Source organism: Colius striatus, chromosome 7 (genome assembly GCF_028858725.1).
Source record: "Colius striatus isolate bColStr4 chromosome 7, bColStr4.1.hap1, whole genome shotgun sequence".
NCBI lineage: Eukaryota > Metazoa > Chordata > Aves > Coliiformes > Coliidae > Colius > Colius striatus.
The window spans coordinates 30,459,586-30,480,773 of record NC_084765.1 but is presented as its reverse complement, the minus strand read 5'-3'; the positions used below and the strand labels follow the sequence as shown (position 1 = coordinate 30,480,773).

The 21,188-nt window shown below is 52.7% G+C and overlaps 1 protein-coding gene across 1 annotated transcript; it reads left to right on the top strand.

Moving 5' to 3' along the window:
* Window positions 1-1,396: 1,396 nt before the first annotated feature.
* LOC133625832 (histone-lysine N-methyltransferase EHMT1-like) lies at window positions 1,397-20,374 on the top strand. Its single transcript, XM_062000425.1, has 16 exons — window positions 1,397-1,403; window positions 1,952-2,046; window positions 3,045-3,201; window positions 3,791-3,914; window positions 5,043-5,198; window positions 5,553-5,697; window positions 5,977-6,054; window positions 6,929-7,044; window positions 8,080-8,166; window positions 8,882-8,957; window positions 9,503-9,678; window positions 9,893-10,040; window positions 12,897-13,039; window positions 16,641-16,773; window positions 20,077-20,161; window positions 20,253-20,374. Exons 1-16 carry the CDS (start codon window positions 1,397-1,399, stop codon window positions 20,372-20,374), a joined length of 1,848 nt encoding a protein of 615 aa, XP_061856409.1.
* Window positions 20,375-21,188: the final 814 nt, after the last annotated feature.

Genomic DNA, 21,188 nt, shown 5'->3' with positions numbered 1-21,188 from the left:
TAGCACGTCGCGTAGATGTGCTGCTGCCTCACTGGCCTGTGGTGAGTTGTCAGCCCTGTGTACAAAGTGGTGCTTTCTCTGTGTCCAAGAGGAGGCAGGAAATGCGGGGAGCTTGCCGGCTTGAGTGAGACGGAGGGGTCTGTCCCGCAAGCCAGGGTGATGGGCAGTGCTGCAGCAGAGCCTGCGAGTGCTGTCTGGCTCCGGCACTGGTGGAGATGGTGATGCTGGAGACCTCCATGAAGGTGTGCTGTTGCAGGGAAGGCTGCTAGTGTTGCGGAGCAATAGGTGAGGTGCTGCAGTTGAGAAGTTGTCTGAGGCAGTGGGTTCGGTGTCTTGGCTGAACTCAGGGTGCCATTGGTGTGAGGTGAGTAGGTGCTGCGGCAGGGGTTGGGTTGTGGTGCTGAAGGGCCGAGTGAGGGATCTGGATGGGTGGTGTCGGGGAGCAGGCTGGAGGCTCCTTGTGTGGGCAGCGATGGTGTTTGGCTGTGGGTTTGTGGAGCGCGAGGTGCGGCAGCAGCGGCGTGTTGTTGGCGGCCGGGCCGTCCTGCGGCGGCAGCGCGGGAGAGCGCCGGAGCTGTCCGTGGTGCCGCTCTCGGGCCGCGCTCGCAGACGGCCGTTGGAGCTGTGCGTGGTCCCGCGCTCGCCAGCGGCCGGTGGCAGTTGCCGCAGCGACGGCGACTTGTGGCTGCTCGTCCGGTGGGCGCTGCAGCGTCTCCTTGTGCGCGTCCGAGTGGTGTGAGCAGCGGCGCGGGAAGAGAGCTAGACGTCCCTGCTGCCCTGTGGTGCCCTTTGAAGGCATCCCGACATGCTTTCGTGGCTGGCAGAAGTCTCCTCCGCTCTGAGGCGGGGGCTTTCCCAGTACTGTAAGTGAGAGTTGCCCCTCCTGGAGCTCCTGGGAATCGGACCTAGCTGCTCTGCCAGCCCACCCGGCCAAAGCTTTTGCTGGCGGTACCTGTGATGCTTTTCCTCTCTGGCCCCTAGAAGGAAAAGCGCACAAGGAGTCCCTAAGAGCTGGTCCGTGTCATCCTTTGGCTGATGGTGTCAGTGAATTCTTGTCAGTGCAGGTGGGCTGGGGAGCTGACAGTTGGTCGTGTCAGAAACCTTTCTGCACGTACGTGGCGATCATACTTGACTTTGTTTCGTCTCAGGTGTGAAGTGTGTGGTGGGAAAGATTTATTGCTGGGGAGCACGGGAATGTTTGGATGGGATTGAAAGAAAGAAAAGAAGCCCCTGGATCCTGTAGTTATTTTAGTCTAGAAAGGCATTGAATGTGCTTGTGGTGGTTTAGGCCTGAGTGGGTGCCAGGTGCCCACCAAGTTGTTCTATCAGTCCCCCTCCTAAACTGGCCAGGAGGGAGAGAAACGTCACAGGACAGGAAGATCGCTCAGTAGCGACCATGACGGGTAAACCAGACTCATCTTGGGGAGAAACGTTTCCATTTGTTCCTGAATATGCAGAAGACAGCAAGGAAAATGAGCAATACAATGTGAATAACGAAACACCTTCCCCCAACCGGGGCGGGGTTCTTCTTCCCAGGACTCTCACCCCTCCCTCTCCAGCAGCGCAGGGGGATGGGGAAGGGGGGTTGTGGACCGTCCAGCTACTCCTTCTTCTCAGGGGAAGCCTCCTCACACTTCCCCCTGCTACAGTGTGGGGTCCCTCCCATGGGAGACAGTCCTCCAGGAACTTCTCTAACGTGGCTCCTTCCCCAGGGGCTACAGTTCTTCATCAACTGCCCCAGCGTGTGTCCTTCCCACAGGGTGCAGCCCTTCACAAACTGCCCCAACATGGGGCATCCCAGACAGACTGCTCCAGCGTGGGTCCCCCATGAGATCACAAGTCCTGCCAGCAAACCTGGTCCGGCGTGTGCTCCTTTCTCCACAGGTTCCCAGCTCCTGCCAGCAACTCGCACCTTCTCCTCTCATCCTCCTTATCCTCCCTCCTTCTGCAGGGTTTCATGTCACAGCTGAAGATGAAAGTGCTGCAGAAGAGCAAGCGGCGGAACGAAAACCAGACGTAGATGGTGGAATCGGCGTTTCCTGTGAGGTCAGTGAAGCTGGCAGCCCCCCAGAGCCAGCGCAGACCACTCAGCACAAGACAAAACTAAGCCTGCGGGCCTCTAGCGCTACATTAAATAGGAGAGCAGAAAGTGGCAATTCTGAAGGAGACGGTGAGACTGGGAAGCAAAGCCTGATGAGAGCAAATGACTTTACACAGGGTCTGCAGCAAAGCATCCCTCTCACTCACTCCAAGATAGCCCAGGGCACCCCCAGCAGCAGCAGCAGCAGCAGCAGCTGCAGCCGCCTTGACTGCTGGGGATATCCATCACCTGGCTGGGTGTGGGGGACGGGTTTAAGACGTTGCTTCCCGTGCTCTTTGGACCTTGACTTCAGCGCTAGCAGTGGTAACTTTTTAGCATCCACGTCCTGACTGCTATGGTTTCTGTTCTTACAGAGGGACACAGGTGTTAAAATAGAGTCTCAAGGCCACCCTCAGCTCTCTTAGAAAGTGTGTGGAGACTCAGTGGCAACTACAGCATTCTCTTGGTTGCCAGCAGGAGCTTGTAGGATCCCTTCCCTTTGCTGCCTGCTCTTCTGAAACGTGCCTGCAGGACCGTTGTCACGCGTCTTGGACGTGACAGCCACACTTGAGGGACTATTTCAGGGAATAGGTGTATGTGATGCACTTGTTTGCCTTCTCCATAGCCAACCAAATGCCCGTGTAAATAGTGTCTGATCCTTTTGAGGATCTGTGGCCGCTTTGGCCTGCCAGTCCACCTCTGCCAGGTGGCCATTCACCCTCCAAGGCAGTAGCCTCCAGAAGGGGAAGGAGCAGCAGGCTGGGAGTGTCTTGGAGTCTCTTGGCAAAGTAAAGTTCTGTGCTAGAGGAGGGTCTGTGTGCTTTTGCTTTGAGTGTGTGGTGCTGTCTGCAGTTGAAGTGATTATACTTGAGAGAAAGGAATTGCACTTCTTTTCTGTTGTGTTGTTCTGGTGTGGTTTTTTTCTAAATGCAGAAGCTCAATTTAACTGCATGTTGTTTTCCAGAATGCAAGCAAAGAGTCCGACCCAAAAGAAGCCAAGGAGGAATGCCACAGAAACATCCTGGCGCTTGGGAAGCCGGTGCCATTGCCCTGTCTCCCAGGCCTTCCCCAGTCGGTGCCTGGGAAGCAGAGCTACGTGGCCCCCCTGAAGTCACAGAGAGGTAAAAAGGACAGAGTAAAAATCCCCCGCAGCACCCACCTCCCAAAGGTGTGTCTGTGTGGTTGAGTGGGAGATGAGGCAGCTTAAGAAGGACTGAAATCTCTCCTGGGACCTTTCAGTCCCGGAATCTCTTCAGGGTTTCCTTTCCTGCTGGTGTCAGCAGGGCTGCTGCCACAGACCGGGTTAGACAGATGTCAGTTTGTGTAGGCACTTCTCTGCCAGTGTCCTTGCAGCATCTGTTTGAGTAAGCTGGCTTCTGTTCAGCCTCCTACGGCGTTAGCTGCACTGCCAAAGACGGGTAATTGAAGGTGTTGGCTGTTGTGTATGGTGGTGTAGGGGCCAGAAGGTGTTTGGAGAGGCTTCTCAGAGTTGGAGTGGGTTTGCAGCACTGACGGACAGCTCTTTGTGTGTTGGCACATATGTGTGTGTCATCTTGAGGTTGGCTCGTAAATCAACACGTTGGAGTGGGAAGCGGTTTCCTCAGATCGCGCCCTCAAATGGGAATTCCCCCCAGGACAGCCTCTCCTCTGTAGCTCTTCTTCTTTTCATTGCTGAGTAAACTTTGGGTTTCTATTTCTTCTCTCTTCCAGCTGCTGCAGGATGTCGGAGGAAAAGACGAAGAATGGGAACCTCCAGCCTGGTTCCCAAGAAAAAAAGCAAAGTGTTAAACCCGAGAAGAATGACTGAAAGGGAGATGAGCTCAACAGGCACCGGGTGAGCTGGGACAGAGGTTGTGAAGATAGGAGGGCTCAGGAGTGAAAATCATCTCTTCCTTCCATTGCTAGGAATGGCAGGAATATCAGTGGAATGAGTTGACGTTGCCAGGTGTGCTAAGTGCTGAGGAAATTCAGGCAGTACCTGGCTGTAGCTCCTGACTTGCACCAGTGGGCACAGGTATAAAGGGAGGATGAAAACACAGAGGAGAAAACAAACGGAGCCATCCTTGTGTTGGACAGTGCTCCGACCTCCTGTCTGATTTGATCTTGCTCTGGTGTCTTTTCTGACCTGCTCCATGCTTCTGGGTTTCCAGGTTTCCATGCACAGGGTGCATGACAATGGCATGGTAGAGCAGTGCAGCTCCTTTTTGTGGCAAGTTCTTCATGCCTTTGGCATTTAAGCACAAAGCAAAATTGGGGTGGGAGGCTTGTTTCTTCCTTGTCCTGCTCCTGCTCCTGCTCCTGCTCCTGCTCCTGGGTCCGATACATGAGCTGCTGCTGCTGCCAGAGCTGGTGTCAGAAAGAGAAGAAATCGTGGAGTGCTCCTGGAGTCTTGGGCAGAGGCTTGGAGGGGCTGTGCCCAGCCTGGGCTTCCCAACAGAAAGGCCTGAGGTGTCCTAGATGAAAGCTTTTTTTTCCCCCCCAACTAGCATGGAATAATATGGCAACAGGCCTTTTCCTTTGCGTGGTGGCTGCTATGAATAAAGTCCCCATGTGTGCTTCCCAGAAGCTGCTGAGTATGACCAAGGGCCAAGTCCAATAGCAGCTTCCTGTGGGCTGCTTCTCTTCCCATCCTGCACTTCCCAGCCCACATCTTTCCCTGCCAGAGTGAGTTTCAAGGCTGTGTGAAGTGAGGCTGTACCACAAAGTACCTGTCATGCCTGGAGCAAGGCCAGGTTTGCCCAGAGCTCTGGCGAGTGCCTGCACCTCCAATCTATGGCATCTGCCAGGGCCTTCACGTAGAAGGGTTCACTGAGCCGTGCTTGGTAAAGCAAGCTCAGGTGATTATTCACTGCCACAGCCCCCTCCTTCTTGCTGAAGGGCTGGCTGGAGGATGTGATTCAGCTGTTTTTCCTCTTGCATGCTTTCTTATGGGGAACGCTGCTTCTTTCTTGCTCTTTTGCAGTCTCTCTCTTTCATGCGGCTCGGAGGTCAGTTTAAAGAACCGGGAGAGTGAGATTCCAGTCCAGGGCGCTGGCCTGAACTCTGAGGTCTGTGTGGCCCTGCAGACAAGGGAGACTGTTGAAGAGAGGCCTACCCTGACAGAAACGGTCCTGAGCAGGTGAGAATATGGCTGGCTTTGCTTGCGGGTCAGCAAATAGAGCCCTTGCACGGGGGAGGCTGGGGGCATGGCTTAAGAGAGGATTGCCAGTTCTTGCTTGGCTTTTGGAAGGGCTATGGAGGTCAGTTTGAGCTTAGCAAGTGCTAAGTACCTGTTGATTCAGACCGTGGCTTGTGCTCCAAATGGGAATATTGACGAGCACAAGGAACAATCTGAAAGGCAGGGTGGGAAAAATGAAGTCTGTTTGAGTTCTCAGTGATCCCAGGCAGTAATGCTGGCCCAGGATGGCACTGGAGTGGCCCATGTCTCAGGGGAGCTTTCCTTCTGTGACAATTCTCTTTCTGCCAATGCCAGTGACATCTCACGGGGTTACGAGTGGGTCCCGATTCCCTGCGTCAATGCTGTGGACAGTGAGCCGTGTCCCAGCGGCTTCCAGTACATCGTGAGGAGCTGCTTCACCTCCCAGGTGGCCGTTGATAGGAACATCACTCACTTACAGGTGAGGAGTCCTGCGTATCGCTGTGGTTTTCCCTGTCCTGGGGTGCGCATTGAGAGGTGGTGCAGTACACTGCAGCTCAGAATGGGTTTTTCATGGCCAATGGGATTGGCCCGGTCCTAATATTGCGAGCAAACTGCAGCTGAGGCTGTTGTCTTTCTGACTGATGAGCTGCAGCCGGAGAAGGCCAGACTCCTGGTTTCCTCTCCGCGCCAGCCCCAGGAGTTGCTCTGTGAGTGAGGTGCGAGTGGCGCGGAGTTCACCCCTTGTCTCCTGTTCCAGCGCTGCTCGTGTGTCGACGACTGCTCCTCCAGGAACTGCGTGTGTCGGCAGCTCAGCGGGGGCTGCTTCTACGATCAGGTGAGGACACGGCAGCTCCTCTGGGGTCAGAGCAGCGCTTGGAGCTGCCACTCGCAGCATCCGGGGCACCTTCCCAAGAGCTCCTTGCTCAGCACATCTCCCTCTCTGTTAAAATGCCTAAAGTTGTAGCCTCAGCTCCGAGGTGTGTGTGGCAAGAACAGAAGGTGAACTCGGGGAAGCTGTTCTTTGTTTTTGATGGGTGTTACGGGACTGTCATGGGACCCGAGCCATTACTTAGAGCCATTTCATAACCCTTGTGTGAAATCAGCTTCCATTTCTGAGCCACACGGAAAACGCTGCCGTGTGTAAAGCAGGGGAGGGGAGAGTGCAGAGGCATGCTGCCTGCTTTTGTTTGTCGTGATCCTTTGGGATGAAGGCGAAGAAAAGGTGTCCTAACTGCAACATTTCCAGAAGCGTGGTTGGTTTTGGGTAAGTACTTTTGGGGAGCGTTATTTAGGAAGAGAATGCGGTTCACAGAACTTGGGAGTACGGGCCTAGAACTCGAGAAGTCTCGGCTTTATTCCAGAGACAGAGAGAACATCAGCTTCTCCCCTAGAGCACTGTAGAATGCTCATAATGGTGCCGCAGAGCGTTTTGGCAGTGCACAGGGTGATGCCAGGCAGCAAAGATGGAGGTGGAGTCTTGCTCTTTGTCATCTGTGGGTGGTGGTGAGGAGTGTGGGGCTGTCGGGGTAGAGCAAAAGCACTGCAGAAGTTGAGGTCTGGTGCTGTGCTTAGTGAAGTCGGGCTACGGCTCTGCCCTGGGGTTCTCTGGCCTGTGTTTCCGCTTGGGGAGTTTGTGCTCTTGCTTGCCCTGGTGATGCTGGATCACAGGAAGAGCCACTAACCCAGTCTTGAATGCCTCTCCACGTCAGGACGGCCGACTCCAGCCTGGGTTCAACAAGAGGATGCCCCAGTGTATCTTTGAGTGCAATCCCATGTGCTCGTGCTGGCGGACGTGTAGGAACCGCGTGGTGCAGAACGGGCCCAGGTGAGAGGAGGGGCCAAGCTGAGCTTCTCTTGGCAAGACCAACACCAAACAAGATGGGCCTCCCATAAACCCACAAAGCTCCAAGACTTGCAGGCAGGTTCCTTTGAGAACGCTGGCTCTCATGGAGTCGTGTTTTGCTCTGGTGAAGGCTCCAGGAGCTGGGAGCAAACAGGAGAAAACGCACAGCCCCTGGTTTGAGGTGGCGGTGCAGGAGGGAATGGGTGGGGGGAAGAGAAGTACTGGGAAAAGCAACAGGGTGAAGTGAAGGTGAGCGTCAGGTTTCTCTCTCTTCTGAGAACGGTGTTGCTGACAGCGGGTTTGGGTTCCCTCGGGGACAGAGCGAGCCTTCCCCAGCCCTGGAGATCCTTCACCCTGCACTGAACTCCAGTCCTGTCTGCGCAGGAGGCAGGGTGACTTACAGGCTTGTTTCTCTGCCTCTGAACTGCATCGTCGGTCAAATTCCAGAGAGCAGCTCCTGCACCAAGAAGTTTGCAGTTGCAGCGTTTCTTGCTTGTCTTTCAGCCAGGGAGCTGGAGATGATGGAGTTGCTCAATGCACTGGCCCTAGCAGAGGGCTAAAGGATCAGAGCTCTTAGCTCAAGGTGTTGTGAGTTCCCAAGGCGAAGCTCCTCACCTTCCCTCTGCAGCCCTCGCCCTGCAGAGCTCTGCTGCCTTCGGTCCCCTTGCCCCTTCCCTGTCTTTCCCCGAGTGCTGCCTGTGCCCGTGGAAGGGAAGAGAAACGCTGAGGGTGGGATAACGGTGCCCCAAACAGCCCGGCCCCAGGGAGCACCTTTGTCTTTAGCAGGGGGTTGGGCTGGATGATCTCTGGAGGCCTTTCCCAGCCGCCCCCGTTGTGGGATTCCGTGATTCTGTGGCCACAGTGGTGCCAGCGTGAGAACTGTCAGGGCTGGAGGTTGAAATTGTCTTTGGGTGTGTGGTGATGGGAAGTTGTTGCTTTTCTGCTCGTCTCTCAGGGACAATCCGTTGTGTTCCTGCAGAGGGCTGCCATTAGCATGTTTCCTGTGCTCTTTTCCAGGGTCCAGCTACAGCTTTTCCGGACACGAGAGATGGGCTGGGGCGTGCGGACGATGGAGGACATTCCGGCAGGAACCTTTGTGTGCGAGTGAGTGATTCAGCTTTTGTCCTCAGCTCTGGCCAACTCATCCCTGTGCAACGGCCTGGGGGCTGCTCCCCTTTCACCTCTAGTTGGAACGCAGCCGAGCGCTCGCTCTCAGGCAAGAGGCGTTTGAGGCTTGAAAGCGGTGCATGTGCTGTGTGAAGTGTTTTGGAAAGGGTTTGAAATAGTGCGGTGAGTTAAGACCTCCTAAAGAGGCCTGGACTGGTGCTGCTGGTGGAAATAAGTGCTGGGGGTTTTTAGAACTCGTGAGCGGTGCTTCCTTGAGTTGGGGCAGAAGGTTGGGGAAGAGTATCTCAGGATTTAAATTAAAAACAAAGGAAAAGAGATTGGCCAAGTATTTCTGCCATGTCAGGAGCTGCCAGATGCTCAGATTATCTTTTCCAACACGCAGCTTCAAGCTGCTTTTTGCGGGGAGACTCTGAAGTGTGTCCTCAGCTGGGGCTTTCTGTGAAGTACCAAAGGTCCCCATGTCCTGCGAGTAAACTGCTCCCAAAGCAAGAGAGCACCGACCTTAGCAAAGCCCTTCCAGCAGGATGGTGGCTGCTGATCTGCTTGTGAAAGTGCCCGGGTGGCTGTGAGATGAGCCTCACTGCTTTGGCCAGGCCGTGTCCCTTCTTTGCCTCTTGCTACAATGAGAGCTTGAAAGCCAAGGCTGTGATTGCGTCAGCATCTCATTGCTGCCTTTCCCGTCTGCTCGCAGGTACGTTGGTGAGGTGATCTCCGATGCCGAGGCAAATCTTCGTGAAGACACCTACCTGTTTGACCTGAACAACAAGGTGCTGTATCTGGAGGGCTCTATGGAGGCAAACCCAAAGAGCTCTTGCCTCTCCAGAAGAGCAACGAGCGTATGTGTGTCTATCCCGATGTACAGCTTGATCTGAATTCCCCTCTAGGGGAGGGCCGTGTCCTCCCTGCGTTTTAGTTCACAGAGAGAGTGTCTGAGGCGAGGCTTAGGGCTTGTTCAGGTGGCCACAGCCCAGCAGCGCTGGGCCAGCGCGGTGCGTGTGGCCAGCAGCAGATGTGGTGCTCGACAGAGGCTTCTGTGAAGGCCGTTTGGGCAGCCTGAGCTGAGCTGTTCAGGGTTTGGTAGTCAAGTGTGGCCCCGCGGTGTGAGCCGTGTTGACTGGCAGCTCTGTAAGTTCTCGGTAAAGATACGAGGAAAGGAGCAAGGCGAGTGGGGACTGGGAGTTGTGGCTGCGCACTGCTGCAGCCACATTAGTGGAAGGACCAAGTGTTGGGTCATTTGTTGTACTGAAACGAGTATGAGTAAGGGCGCGGAAGCCAACGTCCTCTCATGAGAGACGCTCCGTTTCTCCTGCAGGGCGCAGAGGTGTACTGCATCGATGGACGTTTCTATGGGAACATCAGCCGCTTCATCAACCATTACTGCGAGCCCAACGTCTTTGTAACGAGGGCCTTCACGTCCCATCAGGACAGGCGCTTCCCCAGGCTGGTCTTCTTCAGCAGAAGGGCCATCAAAGCTGGAGAAGAGCTTGGGTAGGTGCTGTCCCTGGGCTGCAGGAAGGATGGAGAGCAGAGGGCTGAGAGCTGGGCTTCTGGCGAGCTGCTTGGCTCCATCCCCGTGCTGGTGGGGCTGTACCCCACTCCCCCCCCAGCACTCGCCACCCCGCGTCCTGTGCCGAGGCCCCATCCCTTTTTCTGCCAGGTGCTGCTGCTGTGCAGTGACGCCGTGTCTGCCTCTCTCTTGCAGCTTCGACTACCAGAGGACGTTCTGGGACATCAAGGGCAAATACTTGAGCTGCAAATGTGGCTCTGCCAAGTGCAAATACAGCAGCTTGGCACTGGCCAAGAGGCAGGCGCGCGCCCGGTCCCAGAGGAGGAAGGCAAAGGAGGCGCCCGTCAGTAGCTGTGCGGCAAAGGCTGAACGCCACAGACACTGAGAGGTCGTCACCCTGTGGCCTGAGTTTGGCAGGGAGAGAGTTGTTTTTTTCCGAGATGTGAGAGGGGCTATGACCAGGTGAGAAGAGAGAAGAGAAGAGAAGAGAAGAGAAGAGAAGAGAAGAGAAGAGAAGAGAAGAGAAGAGAAGAGAAGAGAAGAGAAGAGAAGAGAAGAGAAGAGAAGAGAAGAGAAGAGAAGAGAAGAGAAGAGAAGAGAAGAGAAGGAGAAGGAAGGGAAGGGAAGGGAAGGGAAGGGAAGGGAAGGGAAGGGAAGGGAAGGGAAGGGAAGGGAAGGGAAGGGAAGGGAAGGGAAGGGAAGGGAAGGGAAGGGAAGGGAAGGGAAGGGAAGGGAAGGGAAGGGAAGGGAAGGGAAGGGAAGGGAAGGGAAGGGAAGGGAAGGGGAGGGAAAGGAAGGGAAGGGAGGGGGAGGAGGAGGAGGAGGAGGAAAGAGAAGAGAAGAGAAGAGAAGAGAAGAGAAGAGAAGAGAAGAGAAGAGAAGAGAAGAGAAGAGAAGAGAAGAGAAGAGAAGAGAAGCAGAGATGCCTGGTGCCACCTCTTAGCACCCACAGCCCAACCCACAACTCTCCATGAATGTGAGACCTGCTGCCGTCAAAGAAACCGTTTTGCTATACGTTATATTTTGTCTTATTCTTTGTCATTATACTTTGTTGTGTTACATAAATGCTTTTGCACAGCAGTGTTTCAAAGTGTAAGCACATGCCTTCTTCTTGTGTTATTATGAAACATATTTGCCCCACCTTATTCTGAATATTCCTATGATGTCTGTGTGAACTTGCAGTAACATATATGATATTCTCCTTCCTCTCCTTGACTTGGCTGAGAAGAAACAGGCACAATATTGCTAAACCGGCTGGATGTGACATGTATTTGAGGCACAGCATCTGTCTCCAGGGCTGTTTTGAGGAGCCAGCCTGAAAAGCAAAGGCAGAGCCTGATTCCCCATTCTGCTGTGCAGCTTTCCACCCCTGTCACTCTCCTGCTGTGAGCCTGAAGCCCTGAGACTTTACCATACGGGAGCAGCACGGACATCTTTATCTTCCGGGATTGAAAAGCATTTGCTCAGTGAGGGAGGAGCACTTCAGGGAGGGGGAGTGATTTTGTGGGGCACCAGTGTGTTGCAGGAGCGATTTTGTTGGGGCTGTGTCTGTTCAATGCTACAACGACTCCAAGCTCCATTTCGACCATCGGGAGAGGCAAGATTTCTTGATGAAAAGAAATCTTTGGTGATTTTCCCTTCCCCAGTCCTGCCCACTACAAGCTGGTGGTGGTCGCCACTCTCAGGGTGCAGGGCTTGGCCCAGGAGAGGGCTTTTGCAGGCAGCCCACTTCTTGAGGCTCCTGGTAATGCAGTTCCTGGGCAGTGCTCACCAAATGAGGGCAGTTGTCCATAATGGCTACTTTTGGTCTCTCCCCAGCACTCTGTCCGGCTCCCTGCCCTCATCTTTTTATTCCTCTCTCTCTCTGTCTTTAGCCCTTCAATATTTCTTTCTATGACTCCTTGTCTGTATTTTCTAAGTCCTCCCTGTCTCTTCTACATCCTGCTGCTCTTCTTTTCTTTCTCGTCTCCTGCTCCCGGTCCTTTGCCTTTTTCGATCGCCATCTTGGGCTTCCTGGCCTTATCTCCCCTCTCTCCCCCGCAGCCTGTTCCCACTTTCCTGCCCGTCTCTCTTGCTCAGCTGCCTGGCACTTGTCTCTTCTCTCTGGGCCTCCATCCTGCCCCTCACCTGCTTTTAGCTTTTCCTCTGACTCTCTCAGGCCATGGCTGTTCTGCCCTCCCGCACCTCCTGCTGCTGATCCACATCCCTCTGTTCCTCGGTCTCTCAGGATGGTTTCCCTTCCCTTTCTTCTCAGCACCCTGCCTTCTGTCCCTGCCTCTGCCTTTCCCTCTCCTCTGCCTTTCCCCTCTATCCTAATTGCTGTCCCATTTCTCTGTCCTTCCGCTCTCCTGGTGCCTTTTCTGTCTCTCTGCTCCCCGCCCCACTCCCTCTCCCTGCCTGCGCCTGTGTATACCTCTGTCGTTCCTTCAGCCCTTCCAGTCGTCTCTCTGTGCCTCTTTCCTGCTGCTTATTGCTCCTTTTCCTCCTGCAGCCCCTGTCTACTTGACAGCCACCGTTTTGCTGCTCTGTCCCACTGCCCTGCTCCTGCCCTTCCTTCTGCTGCTTTGGCTCCTCCTTGGGCGGGGCCTGTGCAGCCCCTGGGAGGTGGCCGTGGGGCTGCAGGGTCAGAGGGCCCTGAGCAGGGGCAGGCTGGGACAGCAGGAAGGAGCAGCCCAGGAGCTGGAGCCCAGGTAAAGGGGGTGTTGGGTGGCTGCCTCGGCTCCTGGGCCATGAGGGAGCTGCAGGCCTGGGGCAGAGGCTGCTGGGTGTCCATGTTGGTTCCCAGGGCACACTGTGAGCTGTCAGTGCCCCCCCTCAGCTGCCCGGTAGCCATGTTGGTGTTGTGAGGCGCAGTCTCAGCTGCAGCTGTGGCCCGGCTGAGGTGAGAGCTGGGGCTGCCCGTGGGGCCAGCGGGGCCTTGGACAGGCGTGGGGGTGTCTCCTGCCTGCTGCCCACCCGGGCCCGGTGGGTGGGAGCTCCAAGATTGAGCCGGGCCCAGCTGGGGCAGGCCTGGGGGTGACCCGAGAGCTGGGGAGCGGGAGGAGATGAAGAGAGAGGGGCCTCGGGCATAGGCACGGGGCACCCGAGCTCCAAGAGCCCCTGGAGCTGCCCCAGCAGAGTAGTCACTGCAGCGATCGAAGCCGTGTGTTGTTCGGGTAAGTCTTTCCAGCCTTTCACTCCATGTCACTTCTCCCCACAGGTGCTGGGCCAGGGCTCTGGCAGGCACAGTGTGACCGAGAGCTCGTTGTCATCACTGTGCCGCTGCTTTGACAAACGCTGCAGGGTAGGAGGGGACAAATGTTCTGCCTTCCTGGCTGCAGACCAGCAAGCTCACAGGATGAGGTAGGGACCCTATACTGTGCTGTGCTGACTGCTGCCCTGAGGTGCAGCTGGTATCCACTGCTCAGCTTCTATTGCCACCAGACTAGAGAGAGAGAATATTTTGTGTATGTGGTGGTGAAAGCAACATGGGGAATGTTTTTGTCTGTGTTTGGTTCCCTGGGTCAAATCCACTTCATTCTGCTGCCTTTGTTTCCCTGAGTCACATTGGTGACCGATCCCTGCAGCCCAGTGACACTCCTGCGTGGTGTGTGGAATCCAGCAGTGCACTTGGGGAAGGGAAGGGAGATGGGAGCCGCATGTCCTTGTCAACACGACAATAATAGGCCTAAGAAGTGTATTTTCATAGGGGATCTTTACAACTTTCCTGTTGTTCTTTGTTGCATCTTTTTCTCATGATCACCATTCATGTCTCTTAGACATGGCATTTTTGGTGCTGCTCCTCTTGCTAACCTTGGGTGATTTCCAGCAGCCGTATTTGAAGTGTTTTGTTTGAGCTTGTGCAGGAAATCTCGGTTGATTTTGTTTTCTACTTACGTGAGCAGCCATGACTGGAAAGCCTTTGGCTCAATGTACCATGATGCCAGCAGCAAAGTTACTTTCTCAATTCTGAATGCAAACTTGACTTTGCTTTACTTGTACCCCCTTGTGTGTTTTGCAAGAGAATGAACAAGCCATCAGTTTGAAAAGTTTCTTTTCCCCCCGAGAGTTCGTTTCCCAGTCCCACTCTCCAAAGTGGGAATGAATTAGTATGAATTGCCTTCTAATCCCATAGAAATGCATAGCCATACATACTAAGAACTGCAATGAATTAGTAACTCCTAGTAACCGGAGCAGCCATTCTGGCTCTCTTAGATGGCTCGGTAAGGGAGAGGTGAGTTCTGACATTTAAAACAAGGGTTCCTGGGATGCTTGCATAGGCTTTGGGAGTTTGTGACTGAACAGGACGTGTAGTCTTGGAGAAAGGAGCATGGCTCAGAACTTGGCTTTCATCTGAACTTACTTGGATGATTGGTGCTGCAGGGCCCCGATGGTGGTTTTGGGGTCAGTCCAGTTCTGGTGTGCATGAGCCAACATAGAGGCTTGACAAGGTAGTAGTGGTGAGCCACAGGACCCCTGGATCCGTTGGGCAGGCTGGTAACTAGTGTGCAGGGCCAAGTCCAAATGACCAAGGTGTGAATAAAGACCAGCGTGTGGAGAGCTACTCCAAGCCATTTAGCTTCCGAAACACCGTGACTGAGCCCCTGTGTGAACTACTTTGGGGCTTCCGTTGGTGTCTTGGCAGTCTCTGGAAAACCTTTTGTTTTGTGATTGCCTCTTCTTGCCATTTCTCTGCAGAGACTGTGGTTCTCCTGATAGTGCGGCGGTGGTTAAACACTCCCGGCGTGGCAAATGTCTAGCTCAACACCTTCATGACATGCAGCTTGGAAAGCCAAGCCTTGTTTTTCCAGCCCTTAGCAGAAGGGAGTGTTTGCTACTGCCTTGGGGAACGCTGCTCTCAAAATATAGGTTGGTACCGATGAGGTTACGGAGAGAAGTTCCAAAGCTCTTCAAAAGGACTTTAGGGCATTGGGGAGAATGCTGGATGCCTGAGGAGCACAGGGAGTGTTTTCCTCCATCCCTCTCATGTCAGGGAGGAATCCTGAACAAAATATAGATAACTGAGAGTAGCAAGAATGGGCTTGTTTTGTAGAAGCCTGGACTGACCAAATTGAACCTGCCAAGAGGGAAATGATGTTGCAGATGAGCGCAGACTTTGTGGGCCTTAGGGGAAGAAAAGTTTGCTTTGAATTTGCTGGAAGGGTGACGTGTGGTTGGAAAAGGCATATGAAGTATCTGAGGGAACAAATGCGTTTGATAGGATTGCAGGAGAAGTGTGATGAAGTCCTGAACTTTTGGAGTGATTTCTTCAGGCTCCCAAAACGCACAGCAGAGCTTTGGGAGGGTGCTAAGTAAAATTTCAGTACTGCCTCAGTTCATTTGTTCTGATGGTAACAGATGGGGGAGCTGAGAACTAAGGTTACAATGAAATAGTTTGACATTCCCAAATGAGCTTCTCCCTGACCCGTGCCGTGAGCAAGCGTGGAGCTCTGGCATTCGGAAGTGCTGAAGGCAATGTGCTGGCATCATTTGGAAGAACGTGTCCCTGTTGAAGGACCCAGAAGTAGGGCAGTTGTGATTTCACAGGAAAAGGTTCATACTGTCTAAAGCAGAGTGCATCAGTGCATGCATCAGCACGAAACTGGTAGTATGTGTGAATTGCCTGAAATCCAGACTTAGGTGCATTTCAGGGACTTGTCTTTAAAGAGGCAAGTTGAAAACTTGTTGAATTTGCGTCTGCCGGTTTCTAAAGGAGGTAGCTTTTGGTAAAAGGCTCCAGTGATGTGGAAGGCTTGTTTCCAAAGACTTCATTGGCTGTCTTTGGGTGTCATTGTCAACAAATTCAGTGAAGCCTCAAAAAAACTCCCAAATTCCCACTGGCATCCGAAAAGGAGGTAGTCCACTAAAAGAAAAGCTTGGTTTGGGAAACAGCAGGCAGACGTACAATGTACAAGGACATCTTGACCTTCTGAAGAGTTAAATTGGGTAGCTTGGTGCATCATCAGTAGGCAATGGGATGTGTCACGGTATGAGTATCATTTGAAGACGGGAGGGCTCTGTTAATTTGGGGAGCTGTCCAGAATTAGTACAAAAGCAAACCCAGCTTTTGTAAAACAAAAATTCTGTTCCTGAGGTTTGTGGGTGAGAACATTGTGATGCTTTTTAATGCCTAGCTACTATAGGTGAGAACGTGGAACTACAAAAGGCACACACTAAATTCTCGTAAAGCAAACCCATTGTGGCTCAGAGTTCTCTCCAGACTCCTAGGACTCTGCTACTGGAAGGAGCAGAGTATATCTTTCAGTATTGTCCTAAGAGAATCAGTTGAGAGGAAGTTAGTTTTGCAGGTTGATGCAGAAATGGGAGTTCTGTCTTCTCAGAAGCGCACTGAACGTTTCCTCTCATCCGAATGCAGTCTCGGGAAAGAGCACTAAAGCCAAGGTCGGGTGCGTGGTTGTGCTGTCAAGCTGGAAAAGAAGCAATGAGAGTGGATGTTATCTGTGGGTTAACGTGTGAGATTCATTGCCTTACCTTGCTTGCTGTTGCAGTTTAGGGATTGGTTTTGGGTTCCGTTTGGTGTTACCTGTCTGCAGTGCTTTACGGATCACTGGTGAATCTGCCAGTTGTAAAGCGTGTGCAGAACTCTACAGAAAAGGAGCTGTGTGCAGACAGAAGTACCTCTGTGTTGTCTTTGTAAGTCCCAAATCTGGAGCACTAGAGTTTGTCAAAGGTGCTGGCATTCATTTTAGGTTTTTTTCCGCGTTCTTGGTTGCAGCCACCCTGTTTTTGATGGGAAGAGCTCTGACCTTTGTCTAACTCCATTTGTGTACTGAACTGAATCGTTGGAGCTCTGTAGGCATTTCATAAATGGCAACTACGATGAAAATGTTGGAAACATCAGCTGCTTGGCAGTACGAGTCCAAGTTGCAGTTTCTTTTTGTTACTATGCTGTGCTTGGTCTTGGCTGCTTTGCTCTGAACTGTTGCGTCTCGTTTCTTCACAGAAGTGCTGACTTTGATCCCGTTATGGAGGAAGGCTGTGAAGTTGACCTCGCTTACATCCCAGAGTGCATCATATTTGTATCCTTCCCTGCTGGCTGTTCTGAGGAAGCTTACGCGTACCGCAGACTACAGGGTGTAACCTGACTACTCAAGTGCAAACACAGGGACAAGGACTTGGTATGTACTGGGTGAGTCTTTTGTGCTACGTCGTCCTCTATCCTGCAGGAAGACCATTATAAACGAACATTCCACTTAGACCGTTAGAAACTCAAAGTCACCTGAGCTGCTCTAAAGCCTCTTTGGTCCAGCTTTACAGCTTTGCAAGCAAGAGGCAGATTTTCAGTAGGTTTTTCAGCCGTTAGGCAAGGACAGGTATTAAAAGCACTTTTTCTGCTGGTGGCACTGCAGTCTGTGTGGTGGTAGCACATAGCCAAATGCTTTAGAATAATTGCACTGTCAGTTTTTATCATGTCTACTGTATATTTGGAAACAAGTTGTCACAGCGAGGCTGCTGTTTGCATGTGCTGTCCAGCTCTTTCCCATTACCTCAACGGATACGTTTTTCTGGCTGTTTAGTTTTCCGTAGGAATTTAAGTTGTAGGCAAATTTATGACGAGCTGCGTGTGCAGCTGTATTTTTTTTCCAAGTGCTGTCCCAAACATCACTTGAACCTGCTGTGCTGTGTTCTGTCTAGTGCATCTAAATCCTATGGCATGCCTTGTCTCAGCTTGTTGTACGAAGGTGAATTTAAAACGGGGACGATATTTTCTTTACCTTTTTGTGCTCTTGGGTTTTCAGTCAGTGTGTGTAAACTATTAGAATTCAGTGCATGGCTTCAGGAGCATGCATTTGACTCACGGTGGAAATCAGTTTCTGGAGAGGCTCCCCTAATGATTTCAAATACGTTATTTTCCGCTCAGAGACGGCAGTGTGACAGATGCATCGTCAGCTATTGTCCTCAAGATGCAGCTGTACTACTTGTAATGTGCTCTGATGTCCTCAGCATGCCACCTTCTTGCCCTTGGTTTCCCTTCTTCAGGTGCTGGTAGGTTGTAAAGCACGAGACAGTACTAGTTGGAGGGGGGCCTGTATGTAAAGGCTTACTGGTTGAAATTCACCCGTTCTCAGGGACCTTTCCTGTGCAACAGCAGTGTTCTGGTGTTTGTGAAATGAGCTTCTAGTTCCAGTGCAGTGAAATTCCCCAAAGAGCTGTTTGTCTCACAGAAATCTCTTCTATGGCAAGTCTTGTTGAGGGTGCACCCCCTCTAAGTGGGGTTGCAGTCAGTTTCTCTTGCAACGTGTGGATGCGTATGTTTTTGGAGTTGGCTGCAGTTTTCTTCTCTTGATGTTCTAGTGAGTACTTTGGAAACGGTCTGGCTTGGTGAAAAGAAAGCTGGATGCCATGTTCTGCAAGTACGTTTCTGCAAATGTGTGGGGCAACGTGGCAAAGCACAGCCAGGCTGGGCTGGTTTTCTGTCCATCTTTTGTTTCTTGCGTGCAAAAGACCCCTTTGGTCTGCTCAAGAGCAGTGAGTCTAGCAGAGAGATGTGTATAGCAGCAACTACCATCCCCCTACCCCCACCAAAAAAGGTGTGCAACTGAGCAGATCTGCTGACGTTGATGAGAGCAGTTTCCCCTTTTCCTTGGGCCAGGGTGTCAGCTAGCAGAAACCATACTACAAAGTTCTTAGCTAGCTGTTGTCCGTCCAGCTTTTTGGATGTGTTAAACTGTTGCCGCTACAGTCGATAGTGAGGAGGGAGCAGGGGAATGATACGCCCAAAGCATTGGGTGAGTGCATTGTGTCCTTGAAAGATTCTTGTCCTTTTTTCAGGTGGGACATGCTTATAGTTGCGTGATGTGTTTTCCCCAGTCATTCATGATCTTCCCAGCAGGATACGTTCCTTTGTCTCCTTCCTCAGGTGATTCCAGCTACATTGCAGTTTGTGCTGGGAGTTCTTGTACTAAACCAAGCTGCGACAGATCCTAGAATCATAGACTCCTAGAATGGTAGGGCTTAGAAGGGACCTTGAGAGATCATCTAGTCCAACCCCGCTGCAGAAGCAGGTCCACCTAGATCAGGTGGCATAGGAACGTGCCCAGGCGGGTCTTGAAAGACCTCCAAGGAAGGAGACTCCACACCCTCCCTGGGCAGCCTGTGCCAGTGCTCCGTCACCCTCACAGGGCATCTCAGGTCTGCCTGAGGACCCTCAGATCTTCCGGAGGCTTTTCTTTGGCAGACTTGGTGATGGTTTTCAGCAGCTCTGCCTGTGCTGGAGTTTCCAACCTTTGTGGCGCTCAGCATCTCTGTGGCGTTTTTCAGTCCAGTTTGGGCACTGGACTTGGGCACAGACTGTTCACTGCTTAGCTGCCGCAGTTCAGGCTGCTTTGGTGATGTCTCAGCTTCTTGCTTGGATGTAAACCAGAGGTGAATGCCCAGGACCCATTGGTAGCATTGAGTGTGTTTTGGTAGCAGGGCAGGGAATGCACCGTCTCTGGAGGTGTCAGCTGGTTTTGCTCTCTTCACCTTTGTAATGGGAAGCAAGTCATTCCTAAGCACAGTAACAGAGATGTCAGCAGTCCCAGGTTGCATGGGGGCTCAGCATGTTTAGGCCCCCTGAGAAGCTTTGGTAGGGTAAGCCAGATGGAGCTTAGAGAGCTAAGTGAGTGCTACTCACTGCAAATGTGAGTACAACTCTTGCCCGAGCCTGAGGTGAGCGTACATTGTATTGTGCCAAATGCCAAGCGCACAGGTTGGAAAGAGGAACAGAGTCCAGCTAGTGTCTGCACAGCGGGCGTGAGGGTTCCGGCTGCGATTTCCATCTTTAGCGTAGGCAGTTCCCCCATTTTACCTACCGACCCCAAAGATGCGTCGGTGACTCGTTTCCTACCCCACTTTCTTGCTCCACTGAGCTGCTGAAATCCGTGTACACCTCAGCAGCTCGGTCAGCACAACTTCAGTGTGACGGCTTGGGTGAAAGGGGAGCAGGGCAGGAGAGGAGAGTTTTTGTGTGTCTGGGACAGGGTGTGTGTCAGCTGTGGCTGAAGGAAAGGCTGTGTGGTGGTGTGTGCTGATGCTTTTTTCCCGATTTGAAGCCGTGTTTTAACATTGCTTAACATTCTTTGGGTGGCTGTGAGAGGCAAAGACAGATTGTCCCAGTAGTTGCTGCTTTCAAGCAAGTTTTACCGACCTTCTTGGAGCGCTTTCTGGCCCCCATGGGCTAGAACACTCAGAGTCACGTTCAGCGAGATTCACGTTCAGTCCGTAATGAGGAATTCATCCTCCTCCCCGAGAGGTGGAGGTTTGGAGTATGTGCCTGGGAATTTAGCAGGCATCTCACCTTCCCCAGAGGTGGCAGAGGTAGTGTTGGGATGAAGGAGAGGGGGGGATCAGTGAGGTTGGTCTTGCTGGTACCGAAGCACTGTCTCTGGTGTGTGCAGAATTCCCTGAAGGAGAAGAGGAAGCTGCTGGCCAGCCAGCACGAAGCAGCCTGGGAACTGCAGGCGAACGTTGACCATCGAGGACGTTGGTCTTGGAGATCCTGAGCAACGCCGTGACAGAGAACAGCTGCAGGATTGCCAGCACTTTGTTTAGATGACATCCGCACTCCTCATAGAGCAGCGAGAGCTGGAGGATCAAATCAAAGCGGGTCAGGAGCAGGTCAAGTGCCTGATGGAAAGCCTCCCTGCAGGCTTCACACCCAGGGATGCAACAGAAGCCGCAGCCTTCCGGCAGTAAAAGACTGCCAGCAGGCTCCTCCTCCCTGTAACCCTGGGATACAGTCCTCCTGCTTGAGTCTGTTTTCTCCAAGTGCTTGACAGATGGTTCTCTACAAGGAACAAATTCCAGCGGTTTTCTAAGGGTTTTCTGAAGGCCAAACTATCAATGATAATAAAGGTGTCGTTTTCCTTTCCTTTTACCTTTGTTTCTTGGACGCTTCAATCAACGTGGAGGGAAACGTCCTCCTTCCAGAGATGAGGCAAAGTCTCATGAGAATTCAACGCATTGCCATTAAAAAAAACCACTTTGGTAGGGCTGCTGCACTATTGGTGCTTCTGGGTTTTAGTTGAGGCCTAGCTGCTGGAGCAGCCTGGTGGTGTGTTTGATGGGAGCCATGGCCTGCAAGGTAAGACCAGGGCTGTTGTGGGTTTTGTTCCCCTGGGGACAATCCTCTTGGCAGGTCATCTGTCAATATTGAAGTCGGGCCCTAAACCATTGAGAGGCTTAAGCTTGTAGATCCAAAGGCTAAGGGAAAGTGCTGCTTGGGCTCAAGACTTGGTGTGAATGAGAGTGTGTCTTGCTCTCTTTCCTCTGCCGTGACTCGGGAGGGTAGTGACACAGAGTGAGGATGAGATCCCCATTTGAACTGGGTTAGCACGTCCCGTAGATGTGCTGCTGCCTCACTGGCCTGTGGTGAGTGTCAGCCCTGTGTACAAAGTGGTGCTTTCTCTGTGTCCAAGAGGAGGCAGGAAATGCGGGGAGCTTGCAGGCTTGAGTGAGACGGAGGGGTCTGTCCCGCAAGCCAGGGTGATGGGCAGTGCTGCAGCAGAGC